This window comes from Rhinolophus sinicus, linkage group LG13 (assembly GCF_036562045.2).
Source record: "Rhinolophus sinicus isolate RSC01 linkage group LG13, ASM3656204v1, whole genome shotgun sequence".
NCBI lineage: Eukaryota > Metazoa > Chordata > Mammalia > Chiroptera > Rhinolophidae > Rhinolophus > Rhinolophus sinicus.
Window position 1 is genome coordinate 58,104,832 of NC_133762.1, and position 17,387 is coordinate 58,122,218.

At 40.0% G+C, this 17,387-nt stretch overlaps 1 protein-coding gene across 16 annotated transcripts in view; it reads left to right on the plus strand.

Annotated features, from left to right (window-relative positions):
* KIZ (kizuna centrosomal protein) overlaps positions 1 to 17,387 on the plus strand; it is a 164,519-nt gene that overhangs the window by 75,838 nt on the left and 71,294 nt on the right. For 11 of the 16 annotated variants that reach the window (XM_074317316.1, XM_074317322.1, XM_074317317.1 and 8 more), the window contains one exon: positions 12,647 to 12,760. The exons of the other annotated variants lie outside the window; for them this stretch is intronic. In XM_074317316.1, coding sequence (XP_074173417.1) covers positions 12,647 to 12,760 — 114 coding nt within the window. The remainder of the gene's footprint in view (positions 1 to 12,646; positions 12,761 to 17,387) is intronic. 16 annotated transcript variants of the gene reach the window in all.

The window sequence follows — 17,387 nt, forward strand, 5'->3', positions numbered from 1 at the left end:
TCCCTCTATTCCCACTTTCTTAAGGGTTTTTTATCATGAATGGCTGCTGGATTTTATCAAATGCTTTTTCTGCATCTATTGATATGATCATGTGATTTTTATTTTTCATTTTGTTAATGTGGTGTATCACATTAATTGATTTGCGGATGTTGAACCACCCTTGCATACCAGGGATGAATCCCACTTGATCATGGTGTATGATCTTTTTAATGTATTGCTGAATTCTGTTCGCTAATATTTTGTTGAGGATTTTTGCATCTATGCTCCTTAGCGATATCGACCTGTAGTTTTCTTTTTTTGTGGTGTCTTTGTCAGATTTTGGGATTAGGGTGATAGTGGCTTCGTAAAAAGTGTTTGGGAGTCTTCCCTCCCTCTGGATTTTTTGGAAGAGTTTGAGGAGAATAGGTGATAATTCTTTTTTGAACGTTTTGTAAAATTCACCTGTAAAGCCATCTGGTCCAGGGCTTTTGTTTGTTGGGAGATTGTTGATTACTGATTCAATTTCCTTGGTGGTAATCAGTCTATTCAGGTTTTCTGTTTCTTCTTGAGTTAGCCTTGGAACATTGTACGCCTCTAGAAAATTGTCCATTTCTTCCAGATTGTCAAATTTGTTGGCATACAGTTGCTCATAGTAATTTCTTAAAATATTTTGTATTTCTGCCATGTCTGTTGTCACTTCTCCTCTTTCATTACTGATTTTATTAATTTGGGTCCTCTCTCTTTTTTTTAATGAGTCTGGCTAAAGGTTTGTCAATTTTGTTTATCTTCTCTAAGAACCAACTCTTGGATTCATTGATCTTTTGTGTTGTTTTTCTGGTTTCTATTTCATTTATTTCCTCTCTGATCTTTATTATCTCCTTCCTTGTACTCCCTTTGGGCTTATTTTGTTGTTCTTTTTCCAGATCCCTTAAGTGTGAAGATAAACTGTTGATTAGTGATGTTTCTTGTTTCTTTAGGTAGGCCTGCAATGCTATGAACTTCCCTCTTAGGACTGCTTTTGCGGCATCCCATAGATTTTGGGTCGTCGTATTTTCATTTTCGTTTGTCTCGAGCTATCTTTTGATTTCTTCCTTGATCTCCTGCTTGACCCATTCATTATTTAGTAACATATTATTCAGCCTCCATGAATAGTTTTTTTTCCTGTAGTTCATTTCTAATTTCATAGCACTGTGGTCAGAGAAGACAATTGGTATGATTTCAATTTTCTTAAATTTATCAAGACTTGCTTTGTGGCCTAACATATGGTCTATCTTGGAGAATGTTCCATATGCGCTTGAGAAGAATGTGTATTCTAAAGCATTGGGGTGAAATTCTCTGAAAATATCGATTAAATCCAAGTGGTCCAATGTATCATTTAAGGCTGTTGTTTCCGTATTGATTTTCTGTCTGGAAGACCTGTCCCTTGTAGTCAGAGGTGTGTTGAAGTCCCCTACTATGATAGTGTTACTGTTGATCTCTGTCTTTATGTCAGCCAATATCTGTTTTATATATTTAGGTGCTCCTATGTTGGGTGCATAAATGTTTACTAGGGTTATGTCCTCTTGTCGAATCGATCCCTTTATTATTATATAGTGCCCATCTTTGTCTTTTAATATTTTCTTCATTTTAAAGTCTATTTTGTCAGAAATAAGTATTGCAACTCCAGCTTTTTTCTCATTTCCATTTGCATGAAATATCTTACTCCAACCCTTCACTTTCAGCCTGTGTGTGTCTTTTGATCTGAGGTGAGTCTCTTGTATACAGCATATACAAGGGTCTTGCTTTCTTATCCACTCAGCCACCCTATGTCTCTTGATTGGAGCATTTAATCCATTTACATTTAAAGTGATTATTGATAGGTACATAGTTATTGCCATTTTTAAATTTGTAGTTAGATTGTTTTCATCTTTCTTCTATTTACAGAAGTCCTTTTAGTATTTCTTGCAATGCTGGCTTGGTGGTAATAAATTCCTTTAGCTTATTCTTTTCTGGGAAGCTCTTTATCTCTCCATCAACTTTAAATGATAGCCTTGCTGGATAAAGCAATCTAGGTTGTAGGCCTTTGTTTTCCATCACTTTGAGTATCTCCTGCCACTCCCTCCTGGCCTTCAATGTTTCTGTAGAAAAGTCATTTGATAGTCTTATGGGAGTTCCTTTGTATGTAACCCTCTGTCTTTCTCTTGCTGCTTTTAGGATTCTCTCTTTGTCTTTAACCTTTGCCATTTTAACTATAATGTGTCTTGGTGTGGACCTGTTTGGGTTTATCCTGGTTGGAACTCTCTGCACTTCCTGGGCTTGTATGTTGGTTTCCTTCATCAGGTTAGGGAAGTTTTCGGACATTATTACTTCAAATATGTTCTCAATCCCTTGCTTCCTCTCTTCACCTTCTGGTATTCCTATGATGCGCATGTTGTTGCGCTTGATGTTATCCCAGAGGTCTCTTAAACCATCTTCATTGTTTTTTATTCTTTTTTCTTTCTGTTGTTTTGTTTGGGTGATCTCTGCTAACTTGTCTTGTAAGTCGCTGACTCGATCCTCTGCTTCATCTAACCTGCTGTTAATTCCTTCATCTGAGTACTTTATTTCGTAACTGTGTTCTTTAGTTCTAACTGGTTGTTCATTATGATTTCTACATCCTTCTTTATGTCGTCTCTAAGCTCCTTAAACATTCTTATCATCAGTGTTCTGAACTCTGTCTCTGATAGGTTGGTTACCTCTGTTTCATTTGGTTCCACTTCTGGAGGTTTCTTCTGTTCTTTTATTTGGGACATGTTTCTTTGTTTCCCCATTCTGGCTGACTCTCTGTGTTTGCTTTGATGTATTAGGTAGATCCCCTAGAGTTCTTAGTTCTTGCTGGGTTATCTTATGTAGTATGTGTCCTTTATATTTGACTTGCACTACTTCGTTCTTCTCCTCTGCATGTGCTCCAAAGGTGACTCTTGCGTTGTGTTATTGTCCTGTTAAAGAAGATCTTTAATTGCTTTTTGCTTGTGAGTAAGTGGGGTTAACTCCTAGGCTGACTAGTTGTGAGACTTGGCTATGCCCAGAGCAGGGTGTTCTGCTGCATGAGGGTTGTTGACTGATTAAATGTGGTTTTGCCTCTATGGGCTCTTGTGACTGTAAAGAATCCCCTCTGGGTGTGTCACTTGTAGGTCAAACCCGGTAGTACTCTGGTTTGGTCTGGAGTTGGGCTCTGGGTATGTTGAATCTTGTGCCTCTTAAGCTGGGCCCTGCAAGTAATCCCTGCGCGAGTCTCTTCGCTATTCTGCGTGGTGAGCATAGAGTCCTTTGATGGGTTATAAGCGTCCCGTTTCTGATAAGATCCGAGGGAGAACTCAAAAAGTGCACCCCGCTGCCGCCATTCCTATGACGTCACCTCGAGTTTTTTTAATAGTTGATATTTAAGTAAATTACATTTTGGAGGTGGTCTCCCAATAGGGAGATAAAGGAGGAGAGAGGGGAGAGGGAAGGGGAGGAGAGGGGGAAGAATGATTAGGGAGGCTGGTTGAAGAATGTACCAGACCTATACTTCTGCCAGGAGAGAATCAATAGTCAGGCCAAATTCTTCGAGGTGTGTAGCAAAACTAGACCTGTTTCAGTACAAATCTGAGATTAAAAAGTAGTTTATTTTGAGTGAAATAAGTTTACCAGAGGTTGGAGAGGAAACTGGGAGTGAGGCCCTTGTTGATTAAGACCAAAATAAGGTAGAAAAGATTGGAACATTGTCAGGATTTCAAGAAAATAAGGCTAATAGCAAACAGGCCTCGGGGAGAGACCACGTATTAGTGTTACAGTCTTAGGCTCAGCTGAGCCAGAAAACATCCCAGCCCAGGCCCCTGTGAGATGTGAGTGAAGAAGCCTCCAAATAGTTCCAGACCCCTGCATTCCAGGTCACCCCTAGATGGTCAAGCTGAGGCCATCGTGGAGCAGAGACAAACTACCTGCATTGTGCTCTGTCCAAACTCCTCCCCACAGAAGCCAAGAGCATGACAAGTTGTTGGTTGTTTTACACTACTACATTTTGGTTACACACAGTAGATAACCAGAATAGCCATGGTGATTGGTTGAAGGAGATTAGCCATTCCAGATTGCAGGGGAGCACTGCAGTGTAAACAACAGCTTGGAGACAAGCCACCCTAGCTCATGTCTAGGGAACTATTGGTCACTTCAAGTGAAGGAGTGGCTCATGTGGTAGAGTATAGCTCCCCTGCAGGCCAAGGGGACATCCAGGGATTGCAAGGTCTTTCTCATCTCTCTATCCCAGCATGTGAGTAGCCACCCCGGTCCTGCTTTAGGAAAAGTATTTACCTGGAATTAGAGATGTGCTTATCTAACATCCTCTGAACTCTGGCTCACAAGAGAATGCTTTTCACCTGGTTCTCAGGGTCTACTCAGGAGGGCCAGTTAGCTTTTATTTTTTTCTTCTTTGCATCCTGACAGCCTTTCTTCTATAGTTAAGCCATTTATTCATTGATAATGATGATTTGTTATCATTCACTTTCTTGTTTCTTCTTTTTGTCTTTGGCGTCGTTTTAGCAGCTTCTTAGGTGAATGAGCATTTGAATAATAAATTGTTTCAGCTTCTTCAGTTTAGTACAGTATTGACCCTCTGAAGGGCCCAGCACCACCTTTTCAGCAGTCCTATGGTGTTTGATTTGTACTATACTCATACAGCAGGAGGGAAACATTAATAGCCAAGTGTTCAGTCCCTCTCCTGCAGGTGTCCTCCCTGGGTGCTGCCACTTCCATTTCATTGTCATCATGGAGGTGGACCCCAGACACAGTCAGAATGCAGGGAGGCATCTGCTTTATGGGTTTGAGCTCCCTTTCAGTGGAGGTTGACTGCACTGTACCCCATTCCCATTCATCAGAGTTAACTGGCCTCTGAGGAACTCACTTATCCCGGAGAAGTGACATACTAACTTATTTCAGGGTCTGAACGTTGCCTGAGCCTTCAGTAAACCCATCCACTATCTCATTATGCCCTCTGGTTTCTTCTGTCTCTGAGTCCCCTCATACAGTGTAACCCTTGCAGCCCAGTCTGAACCTTTTGTCTCTTCTCTTACAGACACATGTACACATACATACGGAGACAGACAGGTAACAACAGCAAAAGTCTAATGTTTTATGTGTGGTCCTCCATCTGTCACTAAGTCCCAGCAAAGATGATTCTATCCTAACAATATCAAATGCCTTTTTGTCCAAAGTACCCTCTTACAATTTAATTGTTGAACTGATTATGATAACATCTAATAAGCAAAAAAAAAAGTTTTATGTTCATAGTTTTTTTTAAACTTTTCCAAAAGACAGGGCCTGATTGTATTAAATTTTTGAAGGTATAAAGTTGTATGATAATAAGACATTTCCCATCCACATTCTTTTCTGCAGCAGATATTTAAAGCCAGGCCACTTTAGGTGACTGGCTCCATAAATCTGTTGTATACACCTCAGATTAGCACAGCCAGCACCCTAATGACAACACCCTACTGGTGACATGTGAGTACTGATTTAAAAGGAATCCAGGGAGCAAATCTTTCCAGTCTTCACCTTCCCAGAAAGGAGGGTTTTTATCAAGCTGGATGTTAAGTTTGGGATCCATAGAGTTATCGAAGAGAAAGTGGACTGAGGACACTTGCCCATTTCATAAAGCACATCTGCAGCCATCACTAATGATTCTTGGCTACTAAAACTCATTATGATTTCAGAGTGGTTATCACTGTGTAAGGGTGGAGGGAAAGACCTATTATAAATTCTCTCAGGTCTTCCACTGCCTTGTTAAGGAAAACAAACAAACAGTGATATGGGAGAGGGAGTAGTCCTGAGAATTAAAATGGAACAGAATGAGGAGGTCTGTTTGGAGGCCAAAGTGGGGGAAAAGGCAAAGGTTTTGCTTGTGCCGCGTCTACTACAATAAAGAGGACCTCTACACAGATGGATGGTACCCTACAAAATGTAGCCCATAATTCAAGCTGTCAGCTTAACCACACTCTTTCCAGGTAAAGAGAAGGAGCCCTTGTTTCCTGGGTAAAGAGAAGGAGCATTGTTTGCTGACCTCTGGTCCACAGCCTGCCGCAGACTGCCCCGCTCTGATGGCCTTTGTGTCGAGGTCCCCTCCTTCCCTCCTTTTTGGCATTGTGCTCCCTTCAAGTGGCCCCCTGGAAGGGACCACCCACAGGGCTGCACAATGGGGACCAAGGTAGCCACCAAAACATAGGTTTTGTAAGACAGCCTGTTAAAAGAAAAATACTGTTTAACTATGTATGTGTTTGTCCTTTCTACAACTGTTTTGTGTGGCAAACAAAACCCCATGTACAAACTTCGCTGTGGCCGCACATACAGCTATTCCAGCCATCGGGTGTCAGGCTTGAGATAGTGGCTTCCAGTTTATTTTCCCAGGGCACTAATTCTTGATGTAGTTTATATTTACATGTTTGGATTTATGGTCAGGAAATTTGACATCAAAGCAAACGAATTGCACTGACTTTATGAAATTATTTTATCAATATTCCAAAGACTTGGTGGCTTGGCGTTGCTCTTGGGTGAAATTTGTCTGTAATGCTCTTTAACAAAAGCTGGCAGCCCGGAATTCAGTTCTCAATAGCCATTTACACCTCTGTAAAAGGATTAGCTCCAGCCGATTGTTACAATTGTTTAAATTTTAATTTGCATCTTTATGGAGGTAGAGCTTCTGCAGGCATCTATGCTTCTCAATTGTATTTGTGTACCTGTGGGTGGGAGGTCACTGGAGGTTTTCTCTTATAAAAGAGAAGGTGCTACATTGCTTCAGGATGACCAGTGAGCTACACAAATTGAATTAGCTTCCTGGTTTTGACTGACAACAGCCCGCTCTGGCTTGTTAGTTATATTTTATAGCAGTTGTGGTCTTTAAGTGTTGGTACTGGAATGCATTCTACTACTTCTGCTTAAACTAGAGAACCCTCATGTGTCTTTGGAGGATTTTAAATGTTAATTGTATTCAACAAATTTCAGTGGGAATTAAGTGTAAAAAACCAGAACTAGAACTTGATAAAGTGATAGTTTTAAAAGTAAACTTTTCTATCCAGACCATGTTCTTAGTTTAAAGATCAAAACCTTCTTGTGTTTTGGAAAAAAGGTGGGAGGAGGAAGTAGTTTCAGGGCCAGTGTTTCTGCAGACATTGGAATTGGAAACAAAGTGGGTTTGCTTTGCCACTTTCTGACCTTTCGGTGTATGGGTTCTTCCTAAATTGCACACTCATAACTTGTGGACCACCTCTACAATTGATGCCTCTTTGTTGTTGCTCACTTTGAAATACAATTTCTTCCCTAAAACTTTGTTCTGGATGTGACCAACTATAGCACTTTATGATTTTTCAATCTCATTAAAAATACAGTAAATAGGGTTTATAAAACTTTTAAAAAGTAACAGTATATTATGTAAATTATGGAAGTATGGATGGGAAAGGGACTACATATTAAATCTGACAAGCTCAGGAGACTGAAAATAACCACATAAGATGGCGTGAGCATAAAAAAAATTGATAACTAAGTGGGCCATGGCGGAAAGTCACATCTTTAGCCTGAAGATTCCTTCACAAAGTTAATCTTCACCTTAAGTGAGCCTGTCTATTTTTCCAGACCAGAGCAGGAAAGTACAGAATCCCTCATTATTACTCTTGTCCCTTGATTAACATCTCTATGCGAACTATTAACTACCCTGTACCCACCTATGTGAAAGAAGTACCTGTCTCTCCAATTTACTTTTATCCAATCCCAGAGATTTCCCCGCTTTGCTTTCTCTCACCCCCTTAATCTATTGCCAGTGGATTCCATGTAACCCTCCTCCTTTGATTCTATGCTGCAAACCACCATTTCGCAGAGCATTTTCTCAATCCGTTGAGATTTTGCTTCCTGGCGATTGTCATTTTGGCTCAAATAAACTCTTATAAGCTTTCTGTCAGGCTGGATGTTCTTCATCAACAGAAGCAAACACGTTACTATTTGTGGTCATTGATTATGACGCCATTTTGAGACTGTTGTCCCCTAGAGAAAATAAAACCTGAAAGTTCAGCCTCTAGTGCTATAACTGAAACACATAAATTTTAAGTCCCCCAAAAGATTAACACCCACAGCAATGTGTGAAAGTTACAGAGTTAAGGAAAAGTTTATTTTTTGTAGCCCTCCTACAGGGTTATTTTTGCCAAGAAATAATCCTCAATTTGTGATACTGAGAGAAAAAGCATAACTTTTCTAACTCACTTAAAAAAAGGAAATTGTACCCTAATTTGAGTGTTTGTATTAACCCAGAGTAGAGTTGTTTTCTTTTAAGGTATCTCCTGAATTCTGTGTGGCTGAAAGATGAAAATGAAGTTAAACAACAATTACTTTAAATTTAGCCCCCAAAGTGTACTTATTATATACTTGAACTGTTACTGGGTAAAAAATAAAGTATACCTTTAAATTGTCATTAGTGTTTCTAGTGATTACTTGTCACCCATCAGGTTTGTCCACTTGGCTGGACTTTGCAGAGAACAAACTAATGGGAGGGTCCAGTGTGTTGGTGCCAGGCTAGTCTACACACTCCCCAGAAAAAGACGACGTGGCCTCGTCAGATTGATGCTCCCCAGCTGGAATTATTTTGGCAGAAATACACATAAAAGACATGAAAGAAATTGGGGTCTTAAATTCTAAAATAGTGTTTTTATAACACAGTGTGTATAATCTTTAGCGCTGTACAGTATGTGAATTCTTTTATGGAATTATTTTCAGCAAAGGACTGATGGATATTTTGCAAACTTAAGTCTGATATCATGTGGGAAGATAACTGTTAGAAATCCTCAGCACAGACCAATTCATCTTTTAGACAGACGAGATTCTGAGTTAATCTAGAATAGACCATAAACTTGGTGTGGACAGTTGTCGTGAGTGGGACGTGACTATCAAGTAGCAGTCTCACACACATTTGTGTCTTTCTACAGTGTCAGACTTTATTAGAATAAAGCTGTGGATCTTGCCCTACTGACTCGGTTTACCACAGGCATTAACCAAGGCTCCGGCCAGAGAATAGCCTCCAATAGTCAAGGTAGAGCAGTTTCACAGAAGAGGGTCACACAAGTTTGCGAGCAATAGGGCTGGCAAGGCGAACCATCTTCTGAAAGAAGGATGAGAGAGAGTCCGGTGTTCAGCGAGAGAGCCTTTGACTCTGGGGTGCTTAGCGCTGGGAGTCAGGCTGGGCTGGTGAGGCGGTCAGGAGGCCAGGCTTCAAGCGCTCCCTCTGGGATGAGCGCAGATGCAGCTGTCAGCTCGTCAGTTGAGCCCTGAGCGATGAGCCATCAGAGAGCTCTGATTTTATGCTCAAGACTGGGTGCGGTGCTCCCATCTGCAGCCCGATAAAGCTGCACACTCCACCCTGCGTCTCGAATTACCTGGTTGGGGTGTTCACAGGATACGCTTTTCTTCCTTTCCTTTCCTTTCCTTCCTTCCTTCCTTCCTTCCTTCCTTCCTTCCTTCCTTCCTTCCTTCCTTCCTTAAATTAAAGTTTATTGGGGTGACAATTATTAGTAAAGTTACATCGATTTCAGGTGTACAATTCTGTATTACATCATCTATAGGGTACGCCTTTCACGTGATGCTCTGGTACGACTGTCATTTTGTGACTGACATAACTATCAGAATTATTAGAGTCCATTTTGTGTTCCTAATTAATGCTCTGTATAACAGTGCTTATGGCCATCTTGTTGGTCACTTATTGCCACCCCTGGAAGCCCTGGACTGGTATAATTCCTACATCTAAAAACAGACTGTAAAAATAGGTGTTATGAATTTCTCTAATCTAGGTTTAAATCTTGGCCTATCATTCAATGTGTAGTGTTGTTAAGTGTGTCTTTAGTGTTGTACTGAGTACTATATGAAACTCAAAGTAAAATAAAAATTCAGAAGTGTTAATTGCTGTGCTGAACAAGCTTTTGGTCTTGTTGAGAAGACTAGGCAGACAGGACATAAAAAGAGAACAGTACAGTGTAGGATGTTGTCTGTATTGTGCTAAAAGGAATTTAGGGATAGAAAAGATCCTATGAATAAAGTAGTCAGAGAAGCTCCTGGACGGAGTGTGAGATGAGCTAGCCTAAGTAAGCCTGATGTTTGGATTGATAAGATTGGAAAAGAACAAAGGTTATCTGGCATTTGTCCTAACTGGACCGTACCATGGTGGTATTAGGAATCGGGAGATGTAGCAACAAGGGGTGCATTGTCTGTAGAGAATTTATAAATAATAAAACCACTAAAACTTAGTCTGTTTTCTCTTACCAGCATTCCTAAAAATGGCAGAGATAAACTATTCCCTGGAGGGAGGCTGCTCTCAATGCAGCATCCTGCCCCAACTCACCTTGGTACCCCAGTATTAGAGTGTCTACTAAGTTCCACTGTTATGCTAGTGTTTTAGAGGAGGTATAAAACCATCACGCCATGGCCTTGCTCAGGGTGTACTACCTGGTCAGGAAGTGAGACAAAATGCAGTCTTAGCTGGAGCCCCAAGCCCGTAGATGGGCATTGTTTGTCAGGCACAATATTTAATCTTCTTTTGAATTAGTTGTCACATTTTTTAATTTGGGAGATGTCATATAAAATAAAACTTGTGACTGTGCATTTCCAGCTTCTCTTGAAACCTAGGAAGATCTAATATCACTGACGCACACTCCACAGTGCGTTGGGTGACTGGCCCTTTGAGGGAGGCACGTGCTGCAGCTTTCTGCAACCCCACTCCACCAGCCATAGGTGCTTGAGTCCTTCCTCCCTGGCTGCTGCACCTGGAATGACTGTTTCTCCTTCTCCGCCACCCCACCACTGTTCTCACACTTACACATTCTTCCCCTGCCATCGAGAGCACCAGGTCACTCTCCTGGGTGGCCTCAGTGCCTCAGGTCTCTCCTCACCAATCCCATCCATGCACAGCTTGCTGCCAGGCTAACTGCTTTCAGGAAACCAGCCATGGCTCAGACATCTGCAAGGTTTCTTGCTGTTTTCTCACCAGTTTCCTATCAAATTTTATTTCCCAGTACATCTTATCACCAACAGCCAGACTTACATCTTATCTCTCACCTGGCCAGTCTTGTCTCCTTGCTGGCCCCTACACCCCACGACCCCTGGCATTTCCTGTCACCTTTGCCTGTGCTGCTCCTTCGCTTGAATTATCTCCCCCTCTGTCTAAATCCTGCCTGCTCAAATACTGGGGCCTTAATCAAGCCCCAGTGATGCCAGGGGGCTCACTGTGTCTTTGCCCCCTCACAATTCCTGATTGTCTTCCCATTGATTATTTGCTCTCCTTTCCTGTTCTGAAACTGACTCACCTCAGGTGGGCTTATCTTTCTCTTCTTAAGGACAGGCTGTTGTTCTGTGAATTGAGTGGTGACAAGATAAAGCCTTCCAGAAAGAATTAGGACCCAGATTTTGCCTAAGAAAAAGAAGTATTAACAGGTACCGTAAGTAACATAGGACAGGAGTCTGGAAGGTTTGGGGCAGCAGAGCTCAGGAATGAAGGAAGGACCCAACACAGAGTCTGACCCACAGGGACTAAGAACCCAGGCTTAGAGTTTATATAAGAGTTTAGGACTTAGCAAGGAGCTGGAGCACTGACAGAGTGGCCCAGCTTCCAGAACAGGGCTTGAATGGGGGGGTGGGGTAGGGTGGGGGCGGGGAAGCTTGCTTCAGAATGGGGGTGGGCCAAAGCCTGCACTTGTCACTCACACGCCAGTAGACAGAGCACATCTGTTTCGTCCTTGTGATATCAAGCACATGGCCATCAAATAGATCAGTAACTTCACCAACTGCAGTACAAATTAGTAATCCTTTGCTAATTAACATATTGCTGTATAAGTTGTTTCATTTTCTTTTTTATGGTTTGTGTTGAATATTCCCAACTACATATGTGGTCAACTGTTTAAAAGATGTAGTACTGTTTTGTCTTTGATATTTTCTCTCCTAGCTTTTTAGAATCATTTTTTCCCCCAAAATAGACATTTTCTTAAAGGAAGTTAGTAACCAATCTCTTTGGAGTCTACTATGATACCATAATAAGCCTAACCTAAAACAGAGGCCAAATTGTTAGACTCTACAAACCCTCAATTCACTGGTAATAAATAATAAAAGCTAAATCCCTCTTTCTATGCCTTCCTGTTCTTACTAAGTATAAAGAAAATTTTATTGCAGTAGGATCTAAACGGAGAAATCATAGTCATTTTTCTGCATTCAGAAATATAGGACATAACCTATATATACTTTAGCCACCAGTTTTCAATTTCTTAGCAGTGACAATTTAAGTAAATTTCATAAATTGTGGAGATCTAACTTTGTTGTGATTGACAATATAAAATTAGTATTTTCTGCTGTTAAGATTATCTAGCATTCCTATCAGTCAGGTGGAATGAGATTACATAGCTGTGGATTTGAACATCATCAGTCTTAAAAGGGTTAAAGTTATTTCCTCTGATGGATTTAAAATTGCCACATACACACAAACAAGTTTTTTAAACTGCCCCATTTTACATCTTTGTCGAGAGACAGTCTAGTTGCTACATTTTATGTTTAGATTATATTACAGATATATTTCAATAAATCACGAAGAACCACCATAGATTCTAGAAGCTGGCCGTCTGTGCTTAAATAAACATCTCATGCAGCACCTGTTTTATAGGCTCTATAGTCACAGTGACATTCTGAAAGAAGACCTTGAAAACTGCAGAGCAGCTGTCCTTCATCAGCTTCTGAGACTGTCACCTGGGAGTGGCAGCGATGAAAAGCAAGTCAGGTATTACTGTCGTGCAACTGCTGCTGTGGTGGGGTGGTCGTTCTTATTCCCAGATGCTTCTATGAAAAGGGTCACAGAGTTGCAAAACACTAGTCCACGTGATCAGCACTAGGGTAGACACTTGTAGTCGTCTGTTTAACGTTTTTATGGACTTCATCATCTATTTCTTTGTAAATGTATTTGTTTATAATTGTTTACTGGATATATCCTTTCAATCCCTGCTTGTAGCAATGTTTAAGGGCTTACTTGGTGGGAGGGAACACAGGTAGCCTTTGTCTGGTATGTTATATTAGCATAACTTGTAGAACAACCCAGCGTACAAAGTCTGACAATTAAGTTTGCAAACTCATCCTAGAAAAAGTGCTCCGCACCTCATTGCTGAATATCACTATGGTCACCTTTGAAGTTCTCCCCTTGGGAAGCTATGCACGGATTCCAGAGCCTATTCCACCCTTCAAAGCAATTTTGAAACTCTTTTTCTGGAATGGCCATCAGAGCTGATGTTCTTAATGTCATCAAAATAGCTTCCTTTCAATATTTCCTTTATCTTCAGGTCAAGAAAGAAGTCATTGGGGGCCAGATCAAGAGAGTGTTTCAATACAGTTATTTGATTACTGGCTAAAAAGTCCCTCACAGACAGTGTTCTGTGATCTGGTGTGTTGTCATGATGCAAGAGCCATGAGTTGTTGGCGAAAAGTTCAGGTTGTCTAACTTTTTCACGCAGCCTTTGCAGCACTTCCAAATAATAAACTTGGTTAACCATTGGTCCAGTCAGTATAAATTCATAATGAATAATCCCTCTGATATCAACAAAAGGTTAGCAATATCGTTGAAACAAATTTGCAAACTTAATTGTTGCCTCCTATAACCCAGTATAGCCACCACCTGGATGAATGTCCTTGACAGGTCCAAACCCCAGATGGGTTCCTAAATTTCCAAGGTCAGTGATATAGGCTCCCAATCTAGAAGATACAGATTCCGAGTCTACATGTATGGTACCTTCACCAGCAGCATCAATAAAACCTGGGAGCTTATTAGGAACACACCTTCTCACGCCCTATCCAGGATCCACTTAATTGGGAATCTAGGGGTGGGACATAGCCATCTGGGTTTTAATGAATCCTTAAGGGAACTCTGCTCCCTAGAGTTTGAGAGGCACCACTCCAACGATGTGTCTTAAATGTCTATAAAGATGGGACAAGAGAAAGAGATTTAATTGTTTGCAGAGCAGTTGGCACACATGAACCATGATTCTTGTACATCCTTCCTAAGTCCATCAGAAATCTGTTCCATACCCTCTCTGCACCTTTCAGGCGGGCTGGGTTTCTGTGCATGGCTCAGAAGCTTTGTGGCATCTGGGCTACTTACTGAGTTCATAAAGTTATAAATGTTTAATGGTTTGTTCAGTCCTGGCACCTGGTAGGCTCCTAATTCATGTTGCAAGAATGTTGCCAGTGTCCTAACCCTGATTTTTATTTTGGGAACTGAATATATTTCTTCTTATTAAAATGCATCCCTACCATTTACCAGTAGAGAACAAATTGTTACTTGAACATGGTCACCAGATACATGTCTGTGGAAGCCCATCTGAAAGGACGGACCTCTTTTGGCTGAGAGGGGCTTTGGGTCTAGTTACTCATATCTTACATCCAATGTCATTTTCTCTACTTTTCAATGTGCCACATAGGCTTTTTCATGTTACTGATATAAATAGGAAGGATAACCTGGATTTTTTAGAATAGAATTCACTGTAAGTCTATTGGATCCCATCAAGGAGTAAGAAGTCAGGATAATGGTCTCTAAAAGGAACTTGTCACAAGAAAACTTGGCTAATCATATGGTTCCATTTCACAGACCACAAGATGGGGTTTGCAAGTCCTGAATGTGTTTACAGTACCTTCTGCATATGTACTCGTGATGTCCAAACTATGGGAAATGCTTGAAATGACCTTTCTGGTCATTAGCTTTCCAACTTAAATTAGTAAAGGGAAATATAAGAAAATTCTCTTTCATGTTTTTTATCATGTGAAATAAAAATACTCCTTTACAAGGTGGTGGAAGAAGCTGGCTGGGAAGGAGTCACTGCACTTTGTAGGGCATTTGGTGATTGTGTGTTCTAAGGGTCTTTAACCAGGCCCATTTCTTTCTCTGCCTTTTATATCTGTTGATATACTATTTCATATAAACCACAGTTGGGGTATGTGGCATAGAAAGCATATATGCATTTATAATTCTCTGTGCAAACTGACTTGTTAGACTGGATAATTCATTATGTGACTCTTAACCTGGGCTGCCAAACTCTGATTGTGGATGGTAAGATATATCTACATCTACTAGACCAACGTTTGTTATAGTTTCTCAACATGCATAATACAGCATTGATTTCCATTATGAAAGGTTGCATTTTATATGACTATTGATCTACAGTTATGTGTAAATCAGCCTTCCATAAGAAATGATCCTTGTTTATGACCAACACAAATTTTAAAATTAATATCTAGAGCCTTCAAGACTGTTTCTTTACCATAATCATTTTTTAAAGCCAGATGAAGAAGTCAGGAATGGTTACTAATGTCAGTGTTTTGCTCCATTACAATTAGAATTGCCCTGTGTGTGAATGGGGTTGCTAATTAATGCACACTGATTGTCACTGGTTTACTCTTTAGCCTTGGAAAAAGTGCCAAGTGTTTATATGACCTATGAGAGATGAGCAGTCAGATCTTTAAATACAGATTCTTTCTAACAGGTTTTAATCATGGCATCAGGCTCCCCCATGTTCTCCTTGATTTAGGCATGCCTGCGCCCCTCAACCCCCAAGTTACTGTTCAGCACTCCCCTAAGTGAAATATTCCTGTCTGCTTTGCAGTCTCCTCTGGACCAAAGCAGTCCACTAGTCAATTTAATAAACCATTGTAGAAACACAGATTGGGAGACAATGATCTACTTTTGTTCCTTGATTGTTAATGACTCTCGTATCAGAGAATTCTAGGCCAGGCAGAGTGGGAAGGCTCTCACAGGTTATGAACTCCTAAAAGCTGTGTTTGCTGCAGCAGCAACCCGGCTTGTGCCCCAGACCGAACCATAGCAATCAATATCTGTCTCTTTAATCTCGTCTGTAACATGGGACATTTGCCCCATAGCATACGCTAAAAGATAGTGTGGAGACTTCTGAATTCCTGCTCACAAAATGAAGCATCTTTAAAGAAAAAAAAAAAATTGTTTCATCATTACTGATTTTTGTTATATCAAGGGTTAAGTGTTCAAAGATCTTCATATGAAAGGTTTACTCTTATTAGGTGGAGGACCAAGTGATTATTTTAGACAATTATGAATTATTCAAATATGATTTGTGTCATTCGGGTAATTGATAAAAAATTCTGTTTGTTGCCTTCTGGAAAACATTTTAACATAAAAATGATTACTTAATAAGTAGTTTTATGTTATATGAAAATCCTAATGAAACTACCCATTATTTTATTTTTTCCCCTGGTGCAATTTATTGTATCTGTTAGTGGCTACTTTCAGATACAATTGCCCAGTTGTGCTCTCAAACTCAGGCTGAACAATTGAGTCAGCTTTTATATTGTTTGGAGTACAGTATGTAAAAACCCCTTTATTTTATTCTACTTATGTTCAGAATAAAATTCAGGGTATTTATTACTTTGTATGCATTTAAAACTTTGGTCAAATTACCAGTCTATTATAAATTAGTTATAGTTAAGAAATAAGAAATTCTGGTTACATTTGTTTAAATTGCCTTGGAAAAAGTGCCAAGTGTTTATAGTTTTCTGATTAGAAGCCATTCCAAGTATACAAAATGAATTGTAGACTACTTAAAGTCTATTCTTTTATTAAATATTTTTAAATTTTATTTTATTTTTTTCAATTACAGTTGACATTGAATATATCATATTCGTTTCAGGTGTATAACTTAGTGGTTAGACATTTATATAATTTATGAAGTGATCCTTATTCTTTTATTGTGTTTTTAATTAAAGGAGTATATAATTTAGCTGGCATCAAACTTTGTTTTTTATGTGTGGCATTGATGTTACAAATTTTCCAATGTAAAGTGGGCAAAAGAGAATAAAGCTCCTTTAAATCCTCTGTACCACTTTTTTGATTTGGTGGGTTTGGTACGTAGAACCATGGGCAAGATTCCATGCAACGACAGCCATGGCTCCTGCACTCCTTGCTCAATCTGCCCTGAAATAAATCGGTAAGAAAGCCTGGCTTTGTGCTTTGTGGTGGCTTAGCTGTTCAGAAGTCGCAAATTGTAGTTGCTGTACCTCCTTCAATGGCTCATTTGCTGTTTGACCCATGGAAGTCAATTAATGGGTTTTGTCATTTTTTGTGAAGTACATATAATAATTATAGGAAACCTTAACTAGTTCTTTCATGCCAGGACCCAAAGTATGGTTACAGTTAGCAGGGATATTAGTAACAGTCTTGCCTTGACTTTGCTTCTGCAGAAATCATGTGCACCGTTACTATAAAGGCTGGTCTCTGATAATTACTCCATCCCAACTAAATTAACTAATTTGATTCATCCTAATTAAACCTTTTTATTAAAGTTTAATTCAACCTAACTAAGCATGCTTTCTGGCCAAAAACACAGTTGATTTAC